This window comes from Phoca vitulina, unplaced genomic scaffold (assembly GCF_004348235.1).
Source record: "Phoca vitulina isolate PV1807 unplaced genomic scaffold, GSC_HSeal_1.0 scaffold20, whole genome shotgun sequence".
In the NCBI taxonomy this organism is placed as follows: domain Eukaryota; kingdom Metazoa; phylum Chordata; class Mammalia; order Carnivora; family Phocidae; genus Phoca; species Phoca vitulina.
Window position 1 is genome coordinate 15,838,569 of NW_022589723.1, and position 23,273 is coordinate 15,861,841.

Sequence of the window (23,273 nt, forward strand, 5' to 3'; positions counted from 1 at the left end):
AGGGGAGGGCGGGGTGGCGAAACAAAACAGAAGTTGAGGCAATGTGAGGGAGAAAGAATACCAACAGCTTCCCCTCCCACTCTTGCCCAGATCCACCAGAAAACAGGAAGCTACCGAGTGGGGCCACCCCTTCAGGACTCCGCATGTGGAGGGTGAGCAAACACTCGTGATGGCTGGTGAGCCAGCTCTCCGTGCCTTTTTCTTCCCCCATTTTCAATAACCAGTGTTTCAATCGCCCACTCCAATTCTCTATCAAACTTATCTCTCTGCCCATGGGCAGCAAAATGTGCTCCTTGGTCTGAAGAAATGATGGTCAGTAATCCAAATCCGTGCACTTACCTTCTGCAGCTGTTCTTTTATAGTATTTTGAGCATTTGCCATCTAATACCAGAGAAGCAAAGCCCAATCCAGAGACAGTGAATACTCCTGTCAGGACCCATTTATAGCCCCCGAAGGCTACCAGCATCAGTCTCACTTGCCAGCCATGTTCAAGACCTTCCCACCAGGGAATCTGCCACATAGCCCTCTGCGGTCTCCGTCTCTCTTGATAGCAGGTAGAACAGCTCTTATTGGCATTTTGTGCTTCAGAGGGTGCACAAAGAATGTGTCTGGATTCAGCCCATCTTTGCACTGCTGCAGACCCCCCTGTCTACTCATTTCACGGACCCAGGCTGCCATCTCAAAGGAGCACACCGGGATATCTACTTATTTCAATCACCTTCCAAACTTGGAAGAGCATTCTTCTTATATGCTTCTACTTTAACGCACCTTTCAAATTTTCATAGTGATTTCCACAGGGTTATGTCTTATATGGGCACATCTTTAGTACCCAGGTTTCTATTGCCTTTCTAATCTGACCATATCGCCAGGCCATTGGCCACTGCCCTGGAAACTACTCTTCTCCACCCACTGCCCAATTTATCCACTCTTGCACATAAGGTCCTCAGTGAGGGATCGACCCAAGGGACCCTGTCCCCTCTGTCAACCTTAAATTTGATTCATCTGCCTACCCACTGACCCAAGTGGTTGCTGGTCCATTTCCTTATAGTAATCTCTACCTTCCAGTCTTTAAAATTTCTCCAGACAGGGGTAAATAGAGCGGATGTGTTTGGGGTCCTTTAATGTTGGGTGACCAATAGTGGGTCCCACACGTCCACCGACCTTAGGTAATGCTGCATTGAAACGTTTAACTCCATCAATTTCTGCTTTATTCATCCCATTGCCTAATAACCATAAAGATTTCCACCCTACTGGGACAAGTCCCACCACTTTTCCTTGATTCCTTTGTTTTGCCCCTTTCAATATTTGCTTTGTTAATGTATTTCTTAATAATCTTCTAGAAATTTTCATTCACCTTCTTGGAAACAGTCCCTTGACTCTCCCCTTGGCCTCTTCCCATTTTCTTATTAATTAACCTAATGTTTTTATTAGCATCTGTAAGACCCAGGAGGGGAAGGAAGCTCAGCACATTTGATAAAGATTCCCTGTTTTTCCGTTTTGCAACAATAAGGTTATATGGGGTGCTCATGAGGGCCCCCTTAACCACAGCATTTATCATGACATGGGTAATGGACGTATTCAGTGGGTGAATATCCTAATCTTCATAAAGCCAATCCCACATGGCTGACATATAAAGCATTATCAACGGCTTCATCTGGGATGTTCCATTTGTTATTTATAGGGAAAATTGGGCATATAGCCATCTGTAATTTTTCCATAGTGAGCTAGCTGTATGTCCCATTATCAACCCAAACATGCTCTTTCACTCTGCAGCATTCAAAACGAGACACAGCCTCCAAATCACCCTCACGATCGATCCCCTCAGGAAAGGTTCCTCGGGAAGCTGCTGATACCAATCCACAAAATGAAACAGTTCCTTCACACTATACCCTCTGGTTTCAATGGTTTCTTGGTTTTGCTGTTCCTCCCTATTGATGACCTTCTTGGTAACCAAAGGTCTTAGAAGTACTTTGTGTTACCCCTGCATAGTTCTCCCCTTGCTGGGCAGCTCTGAGGCTAGCAGTCTATGTTCAGACTCACTGAAATCTGAGACATCAAGGTCTGATCAGGCATCCTCATTTACTTTTAGTTTAGCTTTTACAGTTAACAATAATCAAGGGGTAGAAAATTTTGCCTTTTTCTTATACTTTGCATTTCCTTATGCATCAAGTGAATCAACCACAGGACTTGGATCCATCTCTAAATTCCTGGTGGTAACGTTTACCTTTAGTAACTTTTACCTTTAGTAGCTGACCACAGCACAGCTGCTGCTCCATACCATGGGTGACCACATGGCCACCCAGAAATCAAAGGTTCCTCATCCCCTGTCCTTTCACCTTTTCTTTTCCCAAACCAAATGTTTCTGTGAGCCAGGGTCATTCTAGCAAATCCCACTTCACTGACACTAAACTAAATAGGTTCTGAGCCCAATTCCAATGTATATGCATGGGGGGTCAGGGGACGGGGGGTCCCCACACCAGCAAAAGCAATGCTCAGACACTAGCAGGGTGTCCAAGGAATCAATTCAATTCTGACAGTATTTACCTGGAAATAGCATCAACTTTCACAGGTTAAGGGCTCAGGCCTACAAGACTGCTCTCCCACGCCCCACTTCAGATGCCAGTTGCAAGCCTGTGCTTCTGAATAACTAGCTATAGATTGGGGGTTCCAATAGACCCTTCCCTGGGTTTCAGACACCAGTCATAAGCCCAGGTTGTTACCCTAACTTCTGGCCAACTGGCTGTCTATCAGAGGTTCCCACAACCTCCTCCTTGGGTTCAATTAATTTGCTAGAGTGGCTCACAGAACACAGAGAAACATTTTACTTACTAGATTACTGGTTTATGGGAAAAGATATATATATTTATATGTAAAATATATATAAATATAAATAAGTATAGTATAAATATAAATAAATATAATATATAAATACATATATAATTATATATTTATAAAATGACATAATAGCCAGATGGAAGAGATTCATGGGGCAAGGTATGAGGATAGGGCATGGAGCTTCCACTGTCCTTGCACCTCCACGTGTTCACCAAGCTAGGAGCTCTCCAGAAGGTCCTTTTGGGTTTGATGGAAGCTTCATTACATAGGCATGATTGAATAAATCATTGACCACTGGCAATGGATTCAACCTTCAGTCCCTCTCTCCTTCCTAGAGGTCAGGGGTGGGACTGAAAGTTCTAACCCTCTAATTACAGGGTTGGTTCTTAGGTGGGGTCCAAAAGTCACCTTGTTAACATAACAAAAGATGCCTTCATCACTCTCAATACTTAGGAAATTCCAAGGGTTTAGGAAGCCTAAGTCAGTAACTGCGGTTGAAGACCAAATATATATGAGAAATATATTTTGGTCACCTGAATGACCAAATACATATTTCTTATAAATCACAATATCACATGTGTGATTGATGGATGCCCATGCTGCTGCTAAATCTTCAGCTGCTAGGAACTGACCCTGGTCTTGAGTACTGAAAATAACTGGCAACAAAATGAGATAGAAATAGTGCTGGCTCGATTCATTTTTTTAAGTGCCTATAAACTAATTCTGTCATTTCTCTGCTCAAGGTCTAGCATAGTCTCATCCAAATTAGGACATCAGCAATAAAAAACAATTTCCCTGGAATTTGTTTACAGCCACAGAAACTGGCTTCAGAGAAGTCTGCAAATGCTTCACATTTCCCCATAGTTCTTTGATAAGCATTGAGTTGTAATAATTCCCCCCATTTTGTCAACTAATAAGGATTAATATAATCTTGAAAACAGTTTACTGAAGCATTCCACAATGTGCTGGAGTGTTATTATTTATTTATATATTTATTTATTAGCTGTTTATCATAAAACAATTATAGAAGACCAAGCATGGTTCTAAATTAAACAGAGATGGTTTCATTTAGTCTTCACAAAAACCCTACCAAGTCAGGACTATAGATTGACTTTACTGATAAGAAAACTAAAGCTCAGATGATAACTAATTACTTAAGATTACACAGCCTGGGGGCACCTGGGTGGCTCAGTTGGTTAAGTGTCTGACTCTTGGTTTCAGGTCAGGTCATGATTTCATGGATTGTGGGATTGAGCCCCGAGTCAGGCTCCTCAATTAGCAAGGGAAGTCTGCTTGAAAGATTCTCTCCCTCTCCCCTCCCCCCGACCCCCATCCCCACCCCCCGCTTGTGCTCTCTCTCTAAATCTTTAAAAAAAAGACTACACAGCCTGGACCCTGCAGAGCCTGCTCTCTCTAATGCCAACATCCAAGAATGTTCTCAATTGCTGTATGATATAATTTTACACGTCTTTGTTTGAGGTTAACTGCCATAATATGGTTGCTTCAGAAGAACCGTTCTATTTAAATAGCCTTAAGCGGTGCTTTCCTCCCAAGGGCACTGGAATTTTGACAAAAAAACAAAACAAAACAAAAAACATCAAACACCCATTGTTACTATGGAGGAAGTATGCTACAAAATAAACAGAATCTACTGAATTGCTTTAAAAAAAAAAAATCAGTTTAGACTTTCAGCAACCTGTTGGAGGTTGTAAATTAATGTTATAAATACTTGCCCACAGTACAATAATTAGACTCTGAAGCCTAAGCATTTTGTCTAGGATGTCCATGAGCTCATAGAATGGTACTATAGGACCTAATCATCATGTATGATGCAATGATGCATGTAGGGTGCATGCTCTGAGTCCCAGCCTAGAACATAATGGGAGAATTGGCAGGACACTGGCCCACCCCAGCCCCATCACCCCATTACCCCCTCCTCAAGTCACAACAGTGGTTCGTTTGGTCAGCAGAAGGGTCTTTAGCAAGATGAAGACTAGAAGAGCCTCAGGGCTGGAGTCTCCGTGAAGACAACGAGCAGGAGGTGGTAGAAGGTAGAGCCTCTTGCTGATACCCTGGCTGGGCCCTTTTTCTGTCTGTAACTATCTATGTTGATCTGGCAATTTCTTCTAGAGCCACCACCCCCTGAGGCTTCTTCCAGCAAGGATCTCGGCTTTCTCCTTGACCTACTCATGATCACAGAAGTCACACAGACTCTCTCCCCACCCCATCATCAATACATACCTCTGTTAGACAACCTGAGACATTTTGCTGTCATCTTATCTGTGTAGCACTCATATGAGAAAATGCTGTTGCTATACCCTCTTCCTCTAATCCTATCTTCTTTCACATCCATTTAGGTTCTATAGGAAAGGAGGCTAATGATGATTCTTTGAACATAGAGGAATGAAGTGAAATTAATTCTACATCATAGAGGGAATAAAAATCGCACTCTAGTTGTCCAGAGCATTTTACCTTTGGAGATAAGACCTAGTTTCTGAATTGGGAAATAGGATGAGGATTCAGGGGAAGGGGTTAGAAGGCGTCATCAGAGGTGGAATATTATCTGAGATCAAAGGAGCTAGAGGTAATGGGGTAAAGAATAAACTTAAGGGAGCTCCCTTATCCCCACCAGCTGTGCTCCTCTAGACCCTAGACCCGTACTTGGTGGACACACTGCGGCATGTGGGTGACAGAGAAACGGAGACGGAGACAGCTCATAGAGCTCTGTGCCTATGTACAGGAGGAAATATAACTAAACTGCTTATACAACAACCTAGAACATAGTAAACATTCACTAAATATTCATTATTACATAAGAATAGACTACAAAGACTATAATCCTTTACTCAGCAAAGATGGAAGTGCAGAAGGTGAGTGATCAAAGTCAATATGAATATGTTTCGGGCAAATACCAAATCTAGGGAGCATCTGCTAGAGCCTGAACATGAAGTTTAAGGCAAATAGAAGTACTACCTTCACAAGCTAGGAAGTAAGTTTATGAAACCCACTCTTTGATCTAATAATCCATGTGACAACTTTAAATGATACCTCTTTGGTATATTCTGTTTAGAGTTCCTTTTACTTCTTTTACATTAAAATCCATACCATTTTATTCTATCTTTAGCAATCTTTTCTTGTTTAAAAAAAAATCTTTAAAGTATATTTCATTAAAATATAAATTAATATTTTATATTTATATAAATTAAAAATATAATATAAACCATATTAACTGATAGCCCAAATAGGACTATTACCTCACATCTCCATAAGCAGTACAATTTTAGAAACAACAAAAGTTCAGTATAAAGCCAAAATAAATCCTTTTTATGTATCCTTTTGATAGGTAATGGGGATCTCTTCAAGTTATTTAACCACTGTTTAGAGCAGCTTTCTTTACCTTTTTCCAAGCTAACTACATAGAAAACTGAGAACCCTTTAAGACTGGTCACTCGATACAGCCCAAAGTCTACCATAAGCTGGCTAAGACACGTTTCTTTTTAAATGTTACACCAATATACTACTCAGAAGCGCTAATTCTTCCATCGTGCTGATCCTTTGAGGTATGTTATGTCTTAAGTGAAAATGATCTTAATAACATGTTGGGGAAACATACTTAAATAAAATATTTAATTTTCGATTAAAAGTTTATTTTTATTCACTCTGCTTTGAACTAATGTTTGTCCATGTTCAATTTCAATGTTATGTCTCAGAAATAGACAATAAGAAAGAAATGAAAGTTTTAATTCCAGGTAGAATTGGTTCTAAATTGGTAAAATTGAAAGGGAGTTGAATAATTCCGTGAGTATGGCATTTGGATAGCCTACAGTTCCAGGGGATTGTTTGATTCTTAATCCTCATGAAATTTACAGAGGCAAAGCCTTCCCAAAGAACAAAGAGTCTAAGAATAGTGCTTCCTCCCTGACACAAGGGCACTCATCCTTCTCTCAAGAGCATTTTCATCCTCTTTGTTTTTCTTTTCCCTCTGATCTTCGTTGTGATTCCCTTGGATTGCATCTAAATCTACCCCAGGTGTATGGATCTAAATAAGTACCCAGTCATCTGGGTATTACCTGGGTAGTCTGCAATTGCAGAAACAGGCAATAATAATAATAATAATAATAATAATAATAATAATAATAAAGCTATGCATTAATCTCTTCACTTTACCTACATAGATAACTGAAAGAGTAGCTTTTTGGAGTAAAAAAGAGCTAGGTGCCATCCCATCTCTGCAATTACTACCTATATGACCTTGGGCAAGTTATGGAGCCAAAACTGAGGTAATTTTGAGGTTTGGAGATAAAATGTCTTGTGCATGTGTTATATGATAGGCTTAGGGCAGTTGGAAATTCACTATAATATTATAGGCATTAGACTGGGGGTTTGTGGGAGTCCTCCTAACTGGAATTACTTTAAAAGCATTATATTATATTATATATTACATATATATTATAATATATATTATATAGGGTTTTAGAATTTATTCCATCTTGGCCCAGACAAAATATGAGATGAGTAACTATAAAGAACTCAGAATGTTTGTATTTATTGTTAAAAACATCACAGAATATATATATATATATATATATATATATATTGTGCATTGAGAAGCTAGGCATTTATTCCAATAATGCTAAAGCTTTACTCAAAATTTTTCTAAAAATACATTTGAAATTACTGTCAGAACCAGTTTTGCAAATCATAAAAAACATCAGTTTGCTGTCACACTTCCTATTGGACCCAAAATAAAACTAAATAAAAACTAAAACTAAAAAAAATAAAAGATGATTACCATCCTAGTCACGAGATTGGGTGTGAATGACCTTTGATTGGTTCCAAAACTCTAATCCATTTACAAAACATGAAAATTTGCTATCACTGGGGACCTTCTAAAATTGTGCCAGAGGATGCCAAATTACATATATATAGTTTACGCTTATAACTCTATTAAAATATGCATCATGAAAACGGCTGGAAATACATTAAAATGATAGCAGTGGTTAAAACACAATGGTAAACATGTAAGTGACTCTTCCCATTCTATATTTCCACTCTATCTCCTAAATTTTCAATAATGTAGGGGGTTTTAGTAAAATAAATTTATTTAACAATAAAAAATGGTATAGAGTCTAAAAGCATAGAATCCATATCCTACATTTTGATAAAAACTGATAAAATTAGAAGATACTTCAAAGATCGTGTCATCCAATGCTCCATTGTACAGATGGCAAAACACAAGGCTTGTCTGAATGACTTGTCTGAAGTCTCATATTAGGGCAGGGCCAGAATACAGGTCTCCATTTTAGTTTAAAGCTCTTCCTACTATATTATATTCCCAGAAGAGAGTTTTCAAAAACTGTTACAAGCTTTTCAACATGGCATCAGAGAAGAGAACATGCTTAAGAAAAAGCCTGATGAGTTTTGGTCTAAGTCGTGGTCCCCATGGACCACAGCTCATTATCATAAAGTTGCACTTTATACAAACAATGTAATGATATCTAAACCTATAAAGAAAATTCACCTTGAACAGTTCTCCTATATCCTGAGGGAAATGTGATTATTCCTTTAGAGAAATAAAGAGGAAAAAAGTAATAGCTCTGGGGGGAAAAAAAACCAGAACAATTTATCTTTAATAATAAACTATAGCAGAGAGAAATGCTACCCAAAGGTCAGTGAAGACAAAGTCAGTCTATTCTAAAGTTCAAAGGTATAAACCATTTTACAAAATATTCTTAGAACCTTAAGATATAACTTGTTAAAATATCTTTGAAGCTTTATACATCCATCTTTATAGAATCTTTCCTTTCATAACTCAATTAGAGCCCAGTGAACAGCAACAAGCTTTATTGTTACTGCCTTTTGATAGTGGAAGTGTTCAGAAGGGCCACTTATTTTTCTACCTTGCAACAAACAGCTCAATAGATCACCTTTTCCCTCCTGAGACTGAACTTTTCTAATGAAGCATTCTTCAGCTAGCATTAAGCAAAGATTGGTCATTCACTCTTCAGCTGCACCGAGTTTGGACATTTAGTTCAAAATAAAGCATATTGTTCTTATCAACTTCATCCACATATTATCAGGCCCTGATCTGATTAGAGAATTCATGATAATCCAATATCCAATATCACTCAATTGATACATCCTCTGAAATATGCTGGAAAACTTCCTAAGTACCCCTGATGCCTGGTAACTATTAGTTCCCCTAGGAAAGACTAGAATGGAGGCAGTTATATGCCCACACCAAAAAACAGGGAATAAAATAACTCAGTTACCCATCATGTTATAATTGGCCTGCCTGAGTGCCATTTTTACATTGGGTTTCTGCAGTAAAATAGAAATAGCATTGGATTTAGAAACAACAGACTCAGGCTGTATGCCCTAACTCCTCACACTGAAGATCCTTACTATCCATGTACCTTTACTTAACTCCCTGGACCTGTGTCTTCATCTGTAAAATGGAAATACCACCACTCATACCTGAGAATAATTGAGATGATTAAATTATGTACATGAAAGTGAGTTGTATACCATGAATGTAAGATATTACTTATGTCATTCCCAAAATGAAAAAAGTTATTCACAGAGTAATACGCCATCACAGGGATAGATGGATGGATGGATAGATAGATAGATAGATAGATAGATAGATAGATAGATAGATAGATAGATATAGATAGATGATAGATAGATAGATAGATAGATAGATAGATAGATAGATAGATAGATAGATATAGACAGATAGATGATAGATTGATAGATAGATACTCTAACCAGCAAAAGAAATGTTATGAAATATGTTCCACCAAACATTACTTCTCTCGCTTCATTCATCACTGCAACATGTTCACCAAGCAACATGACCAAAGGCAAATAGTGAGGGATCATTCCAACTCTCCTAAGAGGATTTTTCACAAGAGAGACTTAACAGGTGGCAAAATGGCTCAGCCTACAGCTGGTCTCTGAGACCAAAAAACCCCATGATAAAAAAGATGACCAGGGCTGGTATCATTGACAGGAAGTATGTGGATGCCTTCCCAAGCATTTCCCATATCTTTCAAAATAAAGGCTAAAATCCTTGCTAGGATTCACAAGTCTTACATGATCTGGCCACCTATTACCTTATCCCCTTCTGCCATCCCTTCACACTCTTTATTCCAGACACACCAGCCTTTTCCTCTTTCTTGAACACACAGGCTAGCCTCCACCATGGAATCTTGGCACTCACTCCTGCCGAGAGCACTCTCACCCTAGGTACAGTCACACCCCAGATGCTGCAGGTTTGGTTCCAGACCACAACAACAGAGCGAACACCACAATAAAGTGAGTGAAATCAATATTTTGGTTTCCCAGTGCGTATAAAATTGTTTATATTAGGTGTGCAATAGCATTATGACCAAAAAAATGTTCATACCTTCATTTTAAAATATTTTGTTAAAAAAAATGCTAACCATCATCTGAGCTTTCAGTGCATCATCTTTTTGCTGGTAGAGGGTCCTGCCTCAGCGTTGATGGCTGCTGACGGATTGGGATGGTGGTTGCTGAAGGTTGGGGTGGCTATGGCAATTTCTTAAAATAAGACAACAGTGACCTTTGCCACAATGATGGACTCTTCCTTTCATGACCAATTTCTCTGTAGCATGCGATGCTCTTTGGTAGCAGTTTACCCATACTAGAACTTCTTTCAAATTCGGAGTCCATCCTCTCAAACCCTGCTGCTTCTTTATCAACTAAGTTTATGCAATACTCTAAATCCTCTGTTTTCATTCTAACAGTCTTCACAGCATCTTCACCAGGAGTAGATTCCATCTCAAGAAACCACTTTCTTTGCTCATCCATAAGAAGCAACTCATATCATCCTTTACAGTCTTATCCTGAGATTGTAGCAATTCAATCACGTCTTCAGGCTCCACTTCTCATTCTAGTTCTCTTGCTATTCCCACCACATCTGCAGTCACTGAAGAAATCATCAAAGTCATCCATGAGGATTGGAATCAACTTCTTCCATACTCCTGTTCTGTTCTGTTGGTATTTTGATCTCTTCCCATGAATCATGAATGTTCTTAATGACATCTAGAATGGCGAATCCTTTCCAGAAGGTTTTCAATTAACTTTGCTGAAATCCATCAGAGGAATCATTATCTATGGCAGCTATAGTCTTACAAAATATATTTCTTAAATAATAAGACTTGAAAGTTGAAATTATTTCCTGACCCATGGGGCTACAGAACGGATGCTGTGTTAGCATGAAAACAACAGTCATCTCGTATATCTCCATCAGAGCCCTTGGGTGACCAAGTGCATTGCCAATGAACAGATTTTGAAAGGAATCTTTTTTTCTGAGCGGCAGGTCTTAACAGTGGGCATAAAATATACAGTAAACCATGTTGTAAATAAATGTGCTGCCATCTAGGATTGCTAGAGCACAGGCAGAGTAGATTTAGTATCATTCTTAAGGGCCCTAGGATTTTCAGAATGGTCAATGAGCATTGACTTCAAGTCACCAGCTGCATGAGCTCCTAACAAGAGAGTCAACCTGTTTTTGACGTCTTGAGGCCGGGCTTTGACTTCTCTCTAGTTATGAAAGTCCTAGATGGCATCTTCCTCCAATAGAACACTGTTTTGTCTGCATGGAAAATCTGTTGTTTAGTGGAGCCACCTTCATTAATGAGCTAAATCTTCTGGATAACTTGCTGCAGCTTCTACATTAGCACTTGCAGCTTCACCTCGCTCTTTTATGACATGGAGGTGGCTTCTTTCCTTAAATCACATGAACCACCTCTGGTAGCCTCAAACTTTTCTTCTGCAGCTTCTTCACCTCTCTCAGCCTTCATAGAATTAGAGAGAGTTAGGGCTTTGTGGATTACACTTTGGCTTAAAGGAATGTTGTGTCTGGCTCAATCTTCTATTCAGACCACTGAAATTTCCTCCATCTCAGCAATAAGGTTGTTTTCACTTTCTTACCTTCTGTGTGTTCACTGGAGTAGCACTTCTAATTTCCTTCAAGAACTTTTCCTTTGCATTCACAACTTGGCTAGCTGTTTGACATAAGATGCCTAACTTTTGGCGCATCTCTGCTTTCAACATGCCTTCCTCACTAAGCTTAATCATTTCCAGCTTTTGATTTAAAGTGAGAGATGTGCAGCTCTTCCTTCCACTTGAACATTTAGATGCCATGGTAGGGTTATTCACTGGCCTAATTTCAGGAAATAGGGAGGCCTGAGGAGAAGGAGAGAAACAGCAGAATAACCAGTTGGTGGAGTGGTCACACCACATAGAGTATTTATCAGTTAAATTCACTGTCTCGTACGAGTGCGGTTCATGGCAACCCCAAACAATTCCAAGAGTAACATCAAAAATCTAACACAACACATATTTTGCTTATCTTGTCTGTTTCTTTTCATTCAAGTTCCACAAGAGCAGAAACATTTGTGTTTTTTCTGCCCTATTCTTAGCACTTAAAAAAGCATCTGGCATAGTAGGTACTCAGAAAGTGTAACAAATTCAGTGAATAATAGCCAGGTGTCCAGTTATCAATAGCTGCTTAACCAATACCCCAAAACTAGTGGTAAAACAACAATCACCGTCTTACCTCTCACAGCTTTGAGGGTTTACCAGGCTCAGCTGGTAGCTCGGCTTGAGGTCCCTCATGATAGTTAGATGGCTGGAATTATCTGACACCTTCCTCCCTTTCACATGTCTGGTGCCTGGGACGGGGAAATTCAAAATTTGGGGGGCTGAAATAGTAAGGGTGCATCAGGCATCTCAATTTCTGTATGGGCTCCAGCACAGGAGTTCAACGGAAGTCGGAGTTTTATGTGGTGGCTTAGGGCCCTAGAGCAAAGGTCCCTAGAGAGAGAACCATGAGGAAGTTTTGTCACCTTTTATGTCCCAGCCTCAGAAATATTCTGGCTCCACCATATTCTGTTAGTCAAAGCAGTCACAGGAGGACACATAAACTCTTTCGGGGTGGGGGGGGAGGCAGGAAATGCAAAGGTTCCGGAAAATCACATGGATGCAAATATCATAGCCATCTTTGTAAAATACAATCTGCCACACCAAGAATAAAAAAGCATGCTACTTTTTAGTGTACCAGTAAAGCCCGGTTGGGGATTTCTGATGCAACCTGTCTTGGCCTCCCCAAAGCAAGGTTTCAACATGGCTTTCTCTTCCTTTCCATAGTAGATGCCTTAGCTCTAAAATTGAAAGAGCCAAAAGTTTCTTAAGATTCTCATCCCAGCAATCACTGAAGATAATGGATTTGCACGCTTGTAAGTCTGGGGGATATACACAAACTATTTGAATAGTAGTATTTTCTTATATCTCCTATTCTAGAGCAAAGTCTTAATGGTTTTATGTTTTAAATCAATAGATTTTAATTATACAATAGTAAATCTTTTTGGTTCCTCGTTAACCAATTTCCTCTCATTTGTTTTGACAAGGTTGACATTGCTAATTTGTGAATAAGCTCCTTAATTCGGGTTCACTTACAGGTCCTAAAAACTACCAATATTCACTTTTTCCTCCTCTTTCAAATTGGATTATGACTCCTGAAAGACTTCACTTTCCTAACTCCTACTGAAGCACTGTTGACAGTGTCACTTTAGAGAACTTATGCTGTCACAATACACCTACAAGCCATACAGCTAGAAAGGAATCTTTTCTGGTTCCTACAAAATCCCGTATCTTGGCATTCACAATACCGAGTCACAGCATAGTTCCAGTAGTCCGTGGCCTTCTCTCCCTTTCTACCGAAACATTAAGTAATGAATTCATAGAGAAAGCAAGGCATTGGATTCCTCTAATTTTTTTAACCTGCATGTTTTATTTTTCCAGTTTAAGTCACCGTCACTGCTTTTCTGTGAAGCTGTAGATTTGAATATTCAGGTATAGAGACATACCCTTTCATTTGCCACTTTAACAGAATTTCGTTTGTCTTCAGCCCTTGGATTGTCTCAGGATGTTGCAGGTGCAACTTTTATGGCAGCCGGTAGTTCAGCTCCTGAGTTAGTTACTGCTTTCCTGGGTAAATATTGCTCCTTATATTTTCTGCTTACTCAATGTGCTTTTCTCTTCTGTTCTTCAAGTCTAGTAACACTAACTTAGCAATTACCTTGCTCATAGGTGTATTTATCACAAAGGGAGATATCGGCATTAGCACCATCCTTGGATCTGCAATGTATAACCTCTTTGGCATCTCTGCAGCTTGTGGCTTGCTATCTAACGTGGTATGTAAGAAAACTTCATTCAACACATTTATTGTTTTGACAAACTATAAAAACTGTTTATAGTCTAGAACAAACAAGGCACTAGTAATGTGTTCAATCAAATTTATTAATCAGTAGAAAAACATGTATTCCATTTCAAGTTAACCCACAAATAACTCTTGGTCAAATTTATGAAAACCTAATAGGCTTTGAAACACAATTTTTCTTAAAATTCCTTTGTCTCTAAGCAAAATGCAAAAGATAACAATATTTAGCTACAAACATACAATTTTCAGTATTACGCTAAGCATGTGCTCGAAGTTACAGTGTAATGGAAACAGTGAATTATCATTTTACAGGTCTCAACGCTATCATGTTGGCCCCTATTCAGAGACTGTGCAGCATATGCAATTAGTGTAGCTGCAGTTCTTGGCATAATATTCGACAACCAAGTTTACTGGTAAGCTTGAAATAATCATTACTCTTATGTAAAACACAATTACAGAGAGGATTTTATGAAATTCCAATGGTTTGGCAATGTGTCTTTTTCAGAAATGTTATTTCAGTCACTGAGTTCTCAATTACCTGCTACTTCTGCACCATTTCCCCATATGCCTCTGAGCTAACTTCCTCATCACAGCTGCTGGTTGGGTTTTCCCTTCTTTGAAAGTTCTATAGTCATGTCAGTCTCCTTGTCTCACTAATCACTGGATATTACCAACCTTCCTTCACCCCACTGCCTGTTCAGAAAGTCTCCCCTTCTGTTGTCCATTAAAGACCCAACAGTTGGGTCTTTCATTTATTGGGTTGTTTACCTTGCCTTGGTTAGAAGTGGTCATGGTCACAAGACTGGAGAGAAATGATGGAGGAAGTAAATTTTAAAATCTTCAGATTCTTGAATGGAGCACTGGGTGTTATATGCAAACAATGAATCATGGAACACTACATCAAAAACTAATGATGTAATGTACGGTGATTAACATAATAAAAAATAAAATCTTCAGATTCTTCTAACTTTTTCTCTGATGTTCATTTAGCAAGAGGAATTACAGCTTTCTTCCTCTAAGGATCAACAATATTTAGGTATTAACAATTGTTTGCTTTCTTTGTAACCTCCCAGTATCTTGCTGTTGCAAGAAAATGAAAGAGGGTGACTCAGTGGACAGCAAATAACTTTTTCAACTAATAAGAACTAGGTATCTATGAGGTGTTTAACACTATGCTAGGAATCATAAGGGATAGAGAGGAATGTACAATGCACAGCCACAGAGGTTGTGCATTGCACTATGCCAGAGGATACCAGAAAAATAGAAAACAATATAAATGGCACCTTTCTGGAGGACTACAACTTAGCAACCCTGCAAAATATCTGCTAATAAGAAACTTAAAATCTAGCAGGGAGAAAAATTTCTAAATGAATCTTCCTAAAATCTGGTCTTATTTCCCAAAATTCACTGGCTATAAAATAAAAGGTAAATGACAGGTTCAAATTAATGATATTAGCTAATCATAACTCTTTAGGAAAACAAAGCATAGGGCAACAGTTCTCAGTGCCTAAGGTATAATTTTATTTTTAGGACTATCCTCATTTTCTTGCGAATACAAGTCAAATTCGTTTACATCAAAATTAAAAAAAAAAATCTCTGTAAACTGAAAAGTCCCAAAGTCTCATATATTCTGAATATTTTACACAAAATTCTTATACCAGATTTGAATAGACACAGTTGAAATGAACTAACAGATACTATATTCTTTTATAATTACTATATATTTTGGGGAATGGATGCTGCCAATGAACTGAGATGGAGAATGCCCATCACTATTCATTAACTTTTACTCTGAAAAATCTACAATTATTTTCAAAGCACTGTTTACGCCTACCGTTTATAAAGAATCTGTAAATGAAGACAATGAGTTTATAATTCTTGGTTTTATTTGAAATATAAAAAGGACTGTCAAGCTTTTATCAATAAATTTATAGTTAATGCTGTAACCAAGTTAGGACACATCTATAAAACCAAAATACACCTAGAAATGTTCTTTGCTTGTTCTATTGCTGGAAAATTATTAAGCAGATACTGCCCAAAAGCTATTAACCCTAAAAAAAAAAAACTTTTGTTTTTAATTTTAAAACAAATTTCTTTAATTTATAGGTATGAAGGAACTTTGCTGCTTTTGATATATGGATTATATGTTTTGGTGCTGTGTTTTGACATTAAAATTAACCAATATATTATAAAGAAATTCAGTCCTTGCTGCACCTGTCTTGCTGAAGCTATGGAGGAGAGAAGTGAACAACAGCCACTGATGGGGTGGGAAGATGAGGGTCAGCCATTCATCCATCGGCAATCAAGAACTGACAGTGGGATATTTCATGAAGAGTCTGGCTACTCTCAGCTTCCTTTAAGTTTACACGATCTTAGTCAGGTTTCTGAAGGTAAGAAGCACATCATGCCCACTATTAAGTCTATTCACTAGAAAAACTTAATCTCATTTCAATTCAGCAATTACTATATACACTTATGTAAAAGATCCTGGGCAGAGTCAGAAATGATGAAGAAGTGGTCCCTATCCTTAAGAAGCTTCCAATGCTGTACAGAAAAAAAGAAAATAGCTAAAATATGAAGGTTTAAGTACTATAAAGAGAAAAGTGTAATTGTAGTTCCTAAATGGGACAGATTGTATAAAATTTGATGGCTACATAGAAAAGATTATCACAGAGAAGGAAGCATTTAAACCGAGCCTTGTAGAATTAATCAGATTTTAGCTGATGACCTGATTTATGACCAATAAGTAACAGCTACAGCAGTCTATTATGTAAATGATGTAGAAGTAAGAGTAAAGTATACTCTATAAATTGATGCCAAGGAATTAATATTAGCAAAAGGCCTATTCAAGTATTAGCATACCTGGAGCACAGAATGTACACAGTAAGGAAGCAGAGAAAAGACAGATAGGAAAGAATAGGATAGGAAGAGTCTTAAATGCTAGTATACAAGTCTCTGCAGGTTTATGAAGCAGGGAAATTAGAGGATAAAAGAAATGGAGGTCTGTCAGAGGCTACTAAAACAGCTGATGTGTTTGGTAGATGCCTAGACAGAGTGAAGAAAAGTAGGAATAAAAAAGACAATGCAGAGGAAGCACCACCAAGACGAGGCAACAGAAGGACTATCTGGGAAAATTCTGAGGCTTTGTTCGTGATTGATTGAGAAAATGTGAACACCACTTACAAAAAGTTGGAATTTAGGAAAAAGGGCTGGTGTGGGGAAAAAAGAAAAGCTGAGTTTTAAACATGTCATCTGAAGCAGTAGCAAAACATTTAGATATTTAGTAGAAGTCAAATTCATCTATGGCCAGAAATAAAAATTTATGTGTTAGTTTTTTACAAAGTGTTTGTATGAAACAGATTCTAAATTTATCTAAGTACATTAGGAAGGAAAGTTATTCTTTTACTACCTAAAAAAAATTTAAAACAAGACTTTTTCCCTTCTTACAAAAATTATAGTTTTTAGCCTTTCAAGTGCAAGTGGTATATATTGCCAAGTTAAATTTTATAACAAGAAATTCAAAAGAACCACTCTAAATTTTTTCATTACACTGAGATTATATCTAAAATTTACTTAGTGGCCCATTGGCTGAGGCTTGGCAAATTTTTTTCATGAGTTATTTTACTAGCATTAGTTGTAATTTGATCCAATATATGGGTACATTCTTTTGTAAATGCCATGAAAATTTTGAATAATTTTAAAGTGAACGCTTATTTTTATCCAATATATTACTGTCTTCCATTAATTTAGTAAAACAAATGTATAAAGGAATATACTCAAGTTTTGTAAGTTACACTGTAGATCCCACGCTAGTTCCTATTTTCTTAAAGGTTCTTCCTAAGAACTGTAGTGAATTCCAAATCTGGGAAACTAATATAAGAAAAAAAAATGAAGCAAGCCTCCAAAATTCACTTACAATGAGAATTAGAATGGAATATTCAACTTCATAAAAAGATTATGCTGTAATTATTTTATACTTCCTAAGTATGCATTATCTGACATACAGGGCAGGCTAGAAACATCATCAATACTGGGGAACAGAGACAACTATAATAGCTATAAATAGGTAGAAGCCAGGTCAATCCCATAAGCAAAAAAAAGTTACTAAACACCATCCACATTGTAGAAAACCAAGAGAAGTCCAACTGACACTCATAAACATTACATCTAATATATTTAGTGAACGAGCCAAGATATTTTGATGGATTTAAGGCCCCAAATCAAGAAACACTGAGTATCACATTTTATACTGTCTGCCCTAAAGTCTCAATTAGTTTCTTTTTGCCAGCAATATCAGTAATGAGGTATTCAGATGTTTTAAATAGCCTCTTAAAAACTGATACAGCTAGTTTATTTCAATATAGCTTTCTAAATGGACATTTCCAACTTAACTGGCCATTTGAGAAAACTCAAAATCATTTATTTTTTCCTCAACAGATCCACCAAGTGTTTTCAACATGCCTGAAGCAGACTTCAAAAGAATTTTCTGGGTACTATCCCTTCCTATTATTACCTTACTTTTTCTAACCACACCAGATTGTAGAAGAAAGTTCTGGAAAAATTATTTTGTGATAACATTTTTCATGTCAGCACTATGGATATCTGCATTTACATATATCCTGGTTTGGATGGTCACAATAACTGGTATGTATCTTTAGTATAAGAGCACAATTTAAAAAGAAAATAATCAGTTTTATTGAAGAACAAACTGCATATATTCACTGAAAGTAGTCTAGCTACGGAGGAAATTTTTCTTTCAGCAAAGACCAAAGAGAAGCGCTACTTACAAAAAGATTAAATATTAATATACCAACAAGATCATTCAGGGTTTTAAGTTGCATATTACATATCAACTATATTCTCAATATTATACAGCCCAGAGTTACAAGTCATGGGATCTTCTTATAAATGAAATCAAATACACAGGATTTCTTCCCATTGCTCTAATAATTAAATCACATCGTATGGGGTCCACAATATACTTTTTATATTGAAATCCATTCCATAATGAAAAATATAGCAAGAGGCCAGCATTTTGAGAAAACAATGTATGCTCACTGTTTAACTGAATTGCATTTCATTTTGCTTTTTAATATGGACATATAAACAAACTATGAAATGGGTGAAAAGGGCATAAAATAAAATTTCAATTTAGGTCTCTACTACCTTCATGATTAAAATTTAAATATTACTGCATGGCCATAATCAGCTCTAGTCCCACAGGGCTCCAGGAGGAAAAACTGAATACAAACATAGAAAAAAAAAAAAAATCAAGAATTTCTCTCAAAAAGGTTAACCTGAATGGACACATCAGAGGTGATCAGAGGTGAGCAAACTATGGCCTGTGTGACCAAATGACCAGGTACCTAGTCCGCTAGTGAAGTTTTACTGAACATAATCACGCCCGTTCACGTAATTCATTTATATGTTATCTACGGATGCTTTCACACTACAGTGGCCGAGGTGAGTATCTGCAACAAAAACCACATGAGCCTGCATAGCCTAAAGTAATTACTACTTGGCCCTTTACAAAAAAAGGTTGCTGATCCCTGACTTTTCACAAATTAATATGTGACTTAGAATAGCATGCTAGCAAGAAAGCAGAATATTCTTTTTAATGAGAAAGATGAAGAAGTCCAATTAGCTTGCATATTAAATCTCTCTAAATTTTCTCAGCCAGAATATATTTCACAATAGGAAATCAGGAAAAGAACAAAATCAAGTAATAGATCACAGAATAGCCCCCAAGATGATAAATACTACTAGTGTTATTTATGTACACATGAACTCTGGCAAACCAGTAACAAAAATTAACAACCAATTACAATTCCAATATCAATATATAAAGCATGCAATAAACAGCTAAAGTTCTTTTAATTGACATCTTAAGAAAAAAAAAAAGAAGATTCTAAAGTAAATTTTCAATCACAACATTAAAAGAGCAGTTACATGTACTTTTTTTTTAACTTCCCTCTGATTGTTTCCCAGAATGAACATATTTCTGAAAAAGTTGAACTGATACCAAATTTAACAGAACAGGACCATAATGTTAGGAAGACTCAAGTAGAACCCTATTTTTGTTTTCCTGTGTTTAAGATAGATCACCAAAGTACGACTTAAAAAATGTGTACCATATTAACACATTTACAGGTTAAAAATAGCTATAAACAGTCTGCTTAATTCTGACCACTTTAAGAAAATAGTTTGAAAGGCAGAAAATGACCAATCTCAGCATATATTAAGCAACAGCCTTGATGAGATAACAGTGAACATCTAAACCTTCTGTAAGCATACCAGGTAGGGGAATTACTCCTTAGTAGAATTCTATTAAATATCTTTAGATATCTGTCATTAAAAATTTGTGCTACCTGGGCTAACCAATTTACCAATCTTATTCAAATATTTTGCTAGGTAAAATCTAAGTACATATTGGTTGTAAAATCTAAATGTGCCTATTTTCTTTTTGTTCAGGAAGGAAATATCTGAAGTAACTGCAGAGAATGGTCATTGAATCTGTAAGATTTGCAACTTGAAGTATCTCTGTTTATTACAGGGGAGACATTAGAAATTCCAGATACAGTAATGGGCCTTACTTTATTAGCAGCAGGAACAAGTCTGCCAGACACGATTGCAAGTGTACTGGTTGCAAGAAAAGGTAAGAGCTAGGTCCCTCAAGCTGCAATGCCCATTCTTCAAGCCTGGCTGAAATACACTGAGCAAAGGTACCTTTAAAAATATTTATTTCCTCAGTTAACATACTAAAAAAAAGAGTGACTCAAAAAGAAGGATTTACTTTTAATAGCAGAGTAATTTCACTAAATCTAATCCCCCAAATAATATTTATCTAAAATGTGCATCACATTGTAATTAACCGTATTAAATTAGAATGAAAAGCAACAAAGTAATCTACAGACCTTATTGAAAAATGGTTTAATAAATAAAGATAATTATTATTAAATAAATGTTAAGACTTTAAATACTAACCCCCCCAAATTAAAAAATACAAATTCAGTAAGACTTTTGCCCTAATATAACAATTTTCCAAAACCAACAAATAAAAAAACTTTCCAGTGTTTTTTTTATGAAGCTTATTAATAAAATACAGTATTGGTGCGCACATTTTAACAACATGCTCTTTTTTGCAGGCAAAGGCGATATGGCTATGTCTAACATCGTGGGATCCAATGTGTTCGATATGCTGTGCCTAGGTGTCCCATGGTTTATTAAAACTGCATTTATAAATGCATCAGCTCCTATAGAAGTGAACAGCAGAGGACTAACTTACATAACCATCGCTCTCAACATTTCGATTATTTTTCTTTTTTCAGCAGTTCACTTCAATGGCTGGAAACTAGACAGAAAGCTGGGAGTAGTCTGCCTGTTATTATACTTGGGGATTGCCACATTATCAGTTCTATATGAACTTGGAATCATTGGAAATAATAAAATAAGGGGCTGTGGAGGTTAATATTAATAGTGTTATGTGGAAAATGTGAATGATGGGAGAGGGAAGAGAAGGAAAACTCCATTTCTTCATTTAAGTGAAATAAAAAATACCCTGAACTTTAGAATCTAAAACTTACTTACAATAATGCTTTATCACCAAAGAAAAGTAATTTAAAACCAGCCAAAATCACATCCTAATTTGTCTGAGCCCTTTCTTTTCAAGGACAATTACATATATAAAACGTAAGTTTTGAAAAAATCATCTATGTTTTACCTTACAGTAAGCTGATAAAAGCTGAGGAAACTTGAACAAACAAATCCCACTACGTAGTACTGAAAGTAACAACAAGAAAATGGCTTATTTCATTAAAAACAGTATAACCATTCATTTAAACTGAATGACCGACTTGCTGTCTTTAAAAACCCAAACTTGAGATTAACAAAAATCACAGTATATTTAACACTATACTGTTAAAAGCTGGTGGGAGTTTTAAAAGTTCATTTTTACAGCTTTTGTAAGCATACAGTATTACTAAAAAAATGACTTTTTACTAGGAGATTCAGCAAAACAGATGTAAGAATGTTCCAACCGTGGTTTAAAATTATGCATTACGATCCAAGCGAACATCGATTTCTCTGCCACTGATTTTTATGCCATTCATTATTCTGCAGGCTTTTTCAGCTGATTCTGGGGAGTCAAATCTGACCGTTCCACAGCCTTTTGACTTTCCGTTCTCCATTTTTATTTCGGCAAACATTACATGACCTGTAAAAGAAAAATTATAGAATTACTAGTCAGTTTAAATGGGCTTCATTTCACTGCACAGGTCTGAAATTCCTCATAGCCAATGAAATGATAAATAACTGGCTAAAAATATTAATGATTTTAAAATAACACATCATATAAACATTATTCTCATCGTTTTATATTCTGACTATAATGCAATTCATATAAAGTAACAAAATACATGTTAAAATACACAAAATAGGAATCAAAATAAACTTGCTTAGGATTTAATATTTTATCAAAATAGAAAAATAAAAAATTTATTCCTTATGTTAAATTCTTAGTTTCTGGGGCCACCTGGGTGGCTTAGCTGGTTAAGCGTCTGCCTTCGGTTCAGGTCATGATCCTGGGGTTCCTGGGATCAAGTCCTGGGATCAAGCCCCATGTCAGGCTCCCTGCTCAGGCTCCCTCCTTCTCCCTCTCCTTCTGCCCCTTCCCCAGCTTGTGAGCACACACACACACTCTCTCTCTCTCAAATGAATAAAGACTTTAAAAAAAATTCTTAGTTTCTGAAGTGAATTTTGTAGCAATATGGCAAACTAGCACAAAATGCCACCAAGTCACCATGCCCAACAAACTTTTAAATTTAAACAAAATCAGTGTTAGAAAAAATTGTCACTTTCTGCCCAATCTCCCTAATCTCTCCTTTCCCTTTTATCCTCCTTTTCATTCCTTCATAACTGCAAATAATAGCAACTGTCCAGAATTTTAATTTTTACCAGGCCACAAAGGGCCCCACTAATTCTGCTTATGAATCACAGTTCCAAAGTCATTTATTTATTCAACATCACAATTTGAACTCCACTGTAAGAGTGGCACCAAATGGGTTATAGAAATAGGCATGAAAGAGATATAGATTTAAATCAATAAAAGTAAAAACAGTGATGGTAAGAACACAAAGAACCTCAGAGAAGCTTCGAAGAAGAGGAAGAAAACCAGACAATTGTTCCATAT

The 23,273-nt window shown here is 36.9% G+C and overlaps 2 protein-coding genes across 7 annotated transcripts in view; one reads left to right on the forward strand and one right to left on the reverse strand.

Moving 5' to 3' along the window:
- Positions 1–21,568, forward strand: part of SLC24A5 (solute carrier family 24 member 5) — a 26,220-nt gene extending 4,652 nt beyond the window's left edge. Inside the window, exons 2-8 of the mRNA XM_032417058.1 lie at positions 13,775–13,858; positions 13,957–14,060; positions 14,399–14,499; positions 16,193–16,476; positions 18,524–18,730; positions 20,640–20,741; positions 21,232–21,568. Coding sequence (XP_032272949.1) covers positions 13,775–13,858; positions 13,957–14,060; positions 14,399–14,499; positions 16,193–16,476; positions 18,524–18,730; positions 20,640–20,741; positions 21,232–21,554 — 1,205 coding nt within the window. The 3' untranslated portion in view covers positions 21,555–21,568. The remainder of the gene's footprint in view (positions 1–13,774; positions 13,859–13,956; positions 14,061–14,398; positions 14,500–16,192; positions 16,477–18,523; positions 18,731–20,639; positions 20,742–21,231) is intronic.
- Positions 21,147–23,273, reverse strand: part of MYEF2 (myelin expression factor 2) — a 31,516-nt gene continuing 29,389 nt past the window's right edge. For all 6 annotated transcript variants that reach the window (XM_032417057.1, XM_032417055.1, XM_032417053.1 and 3 more), the window contains one exon: positions 21,147–22,298. In XM_032417057.1, the coding sequence (XP_032272948.1) occupies positions 22,135–22,298 (164 nt within the window). In that variant the 3' untranslated portion in view covers positions 21,147–22,134. The remainder of the gene's footprint in view (positions 22,299–23,273) is intronic.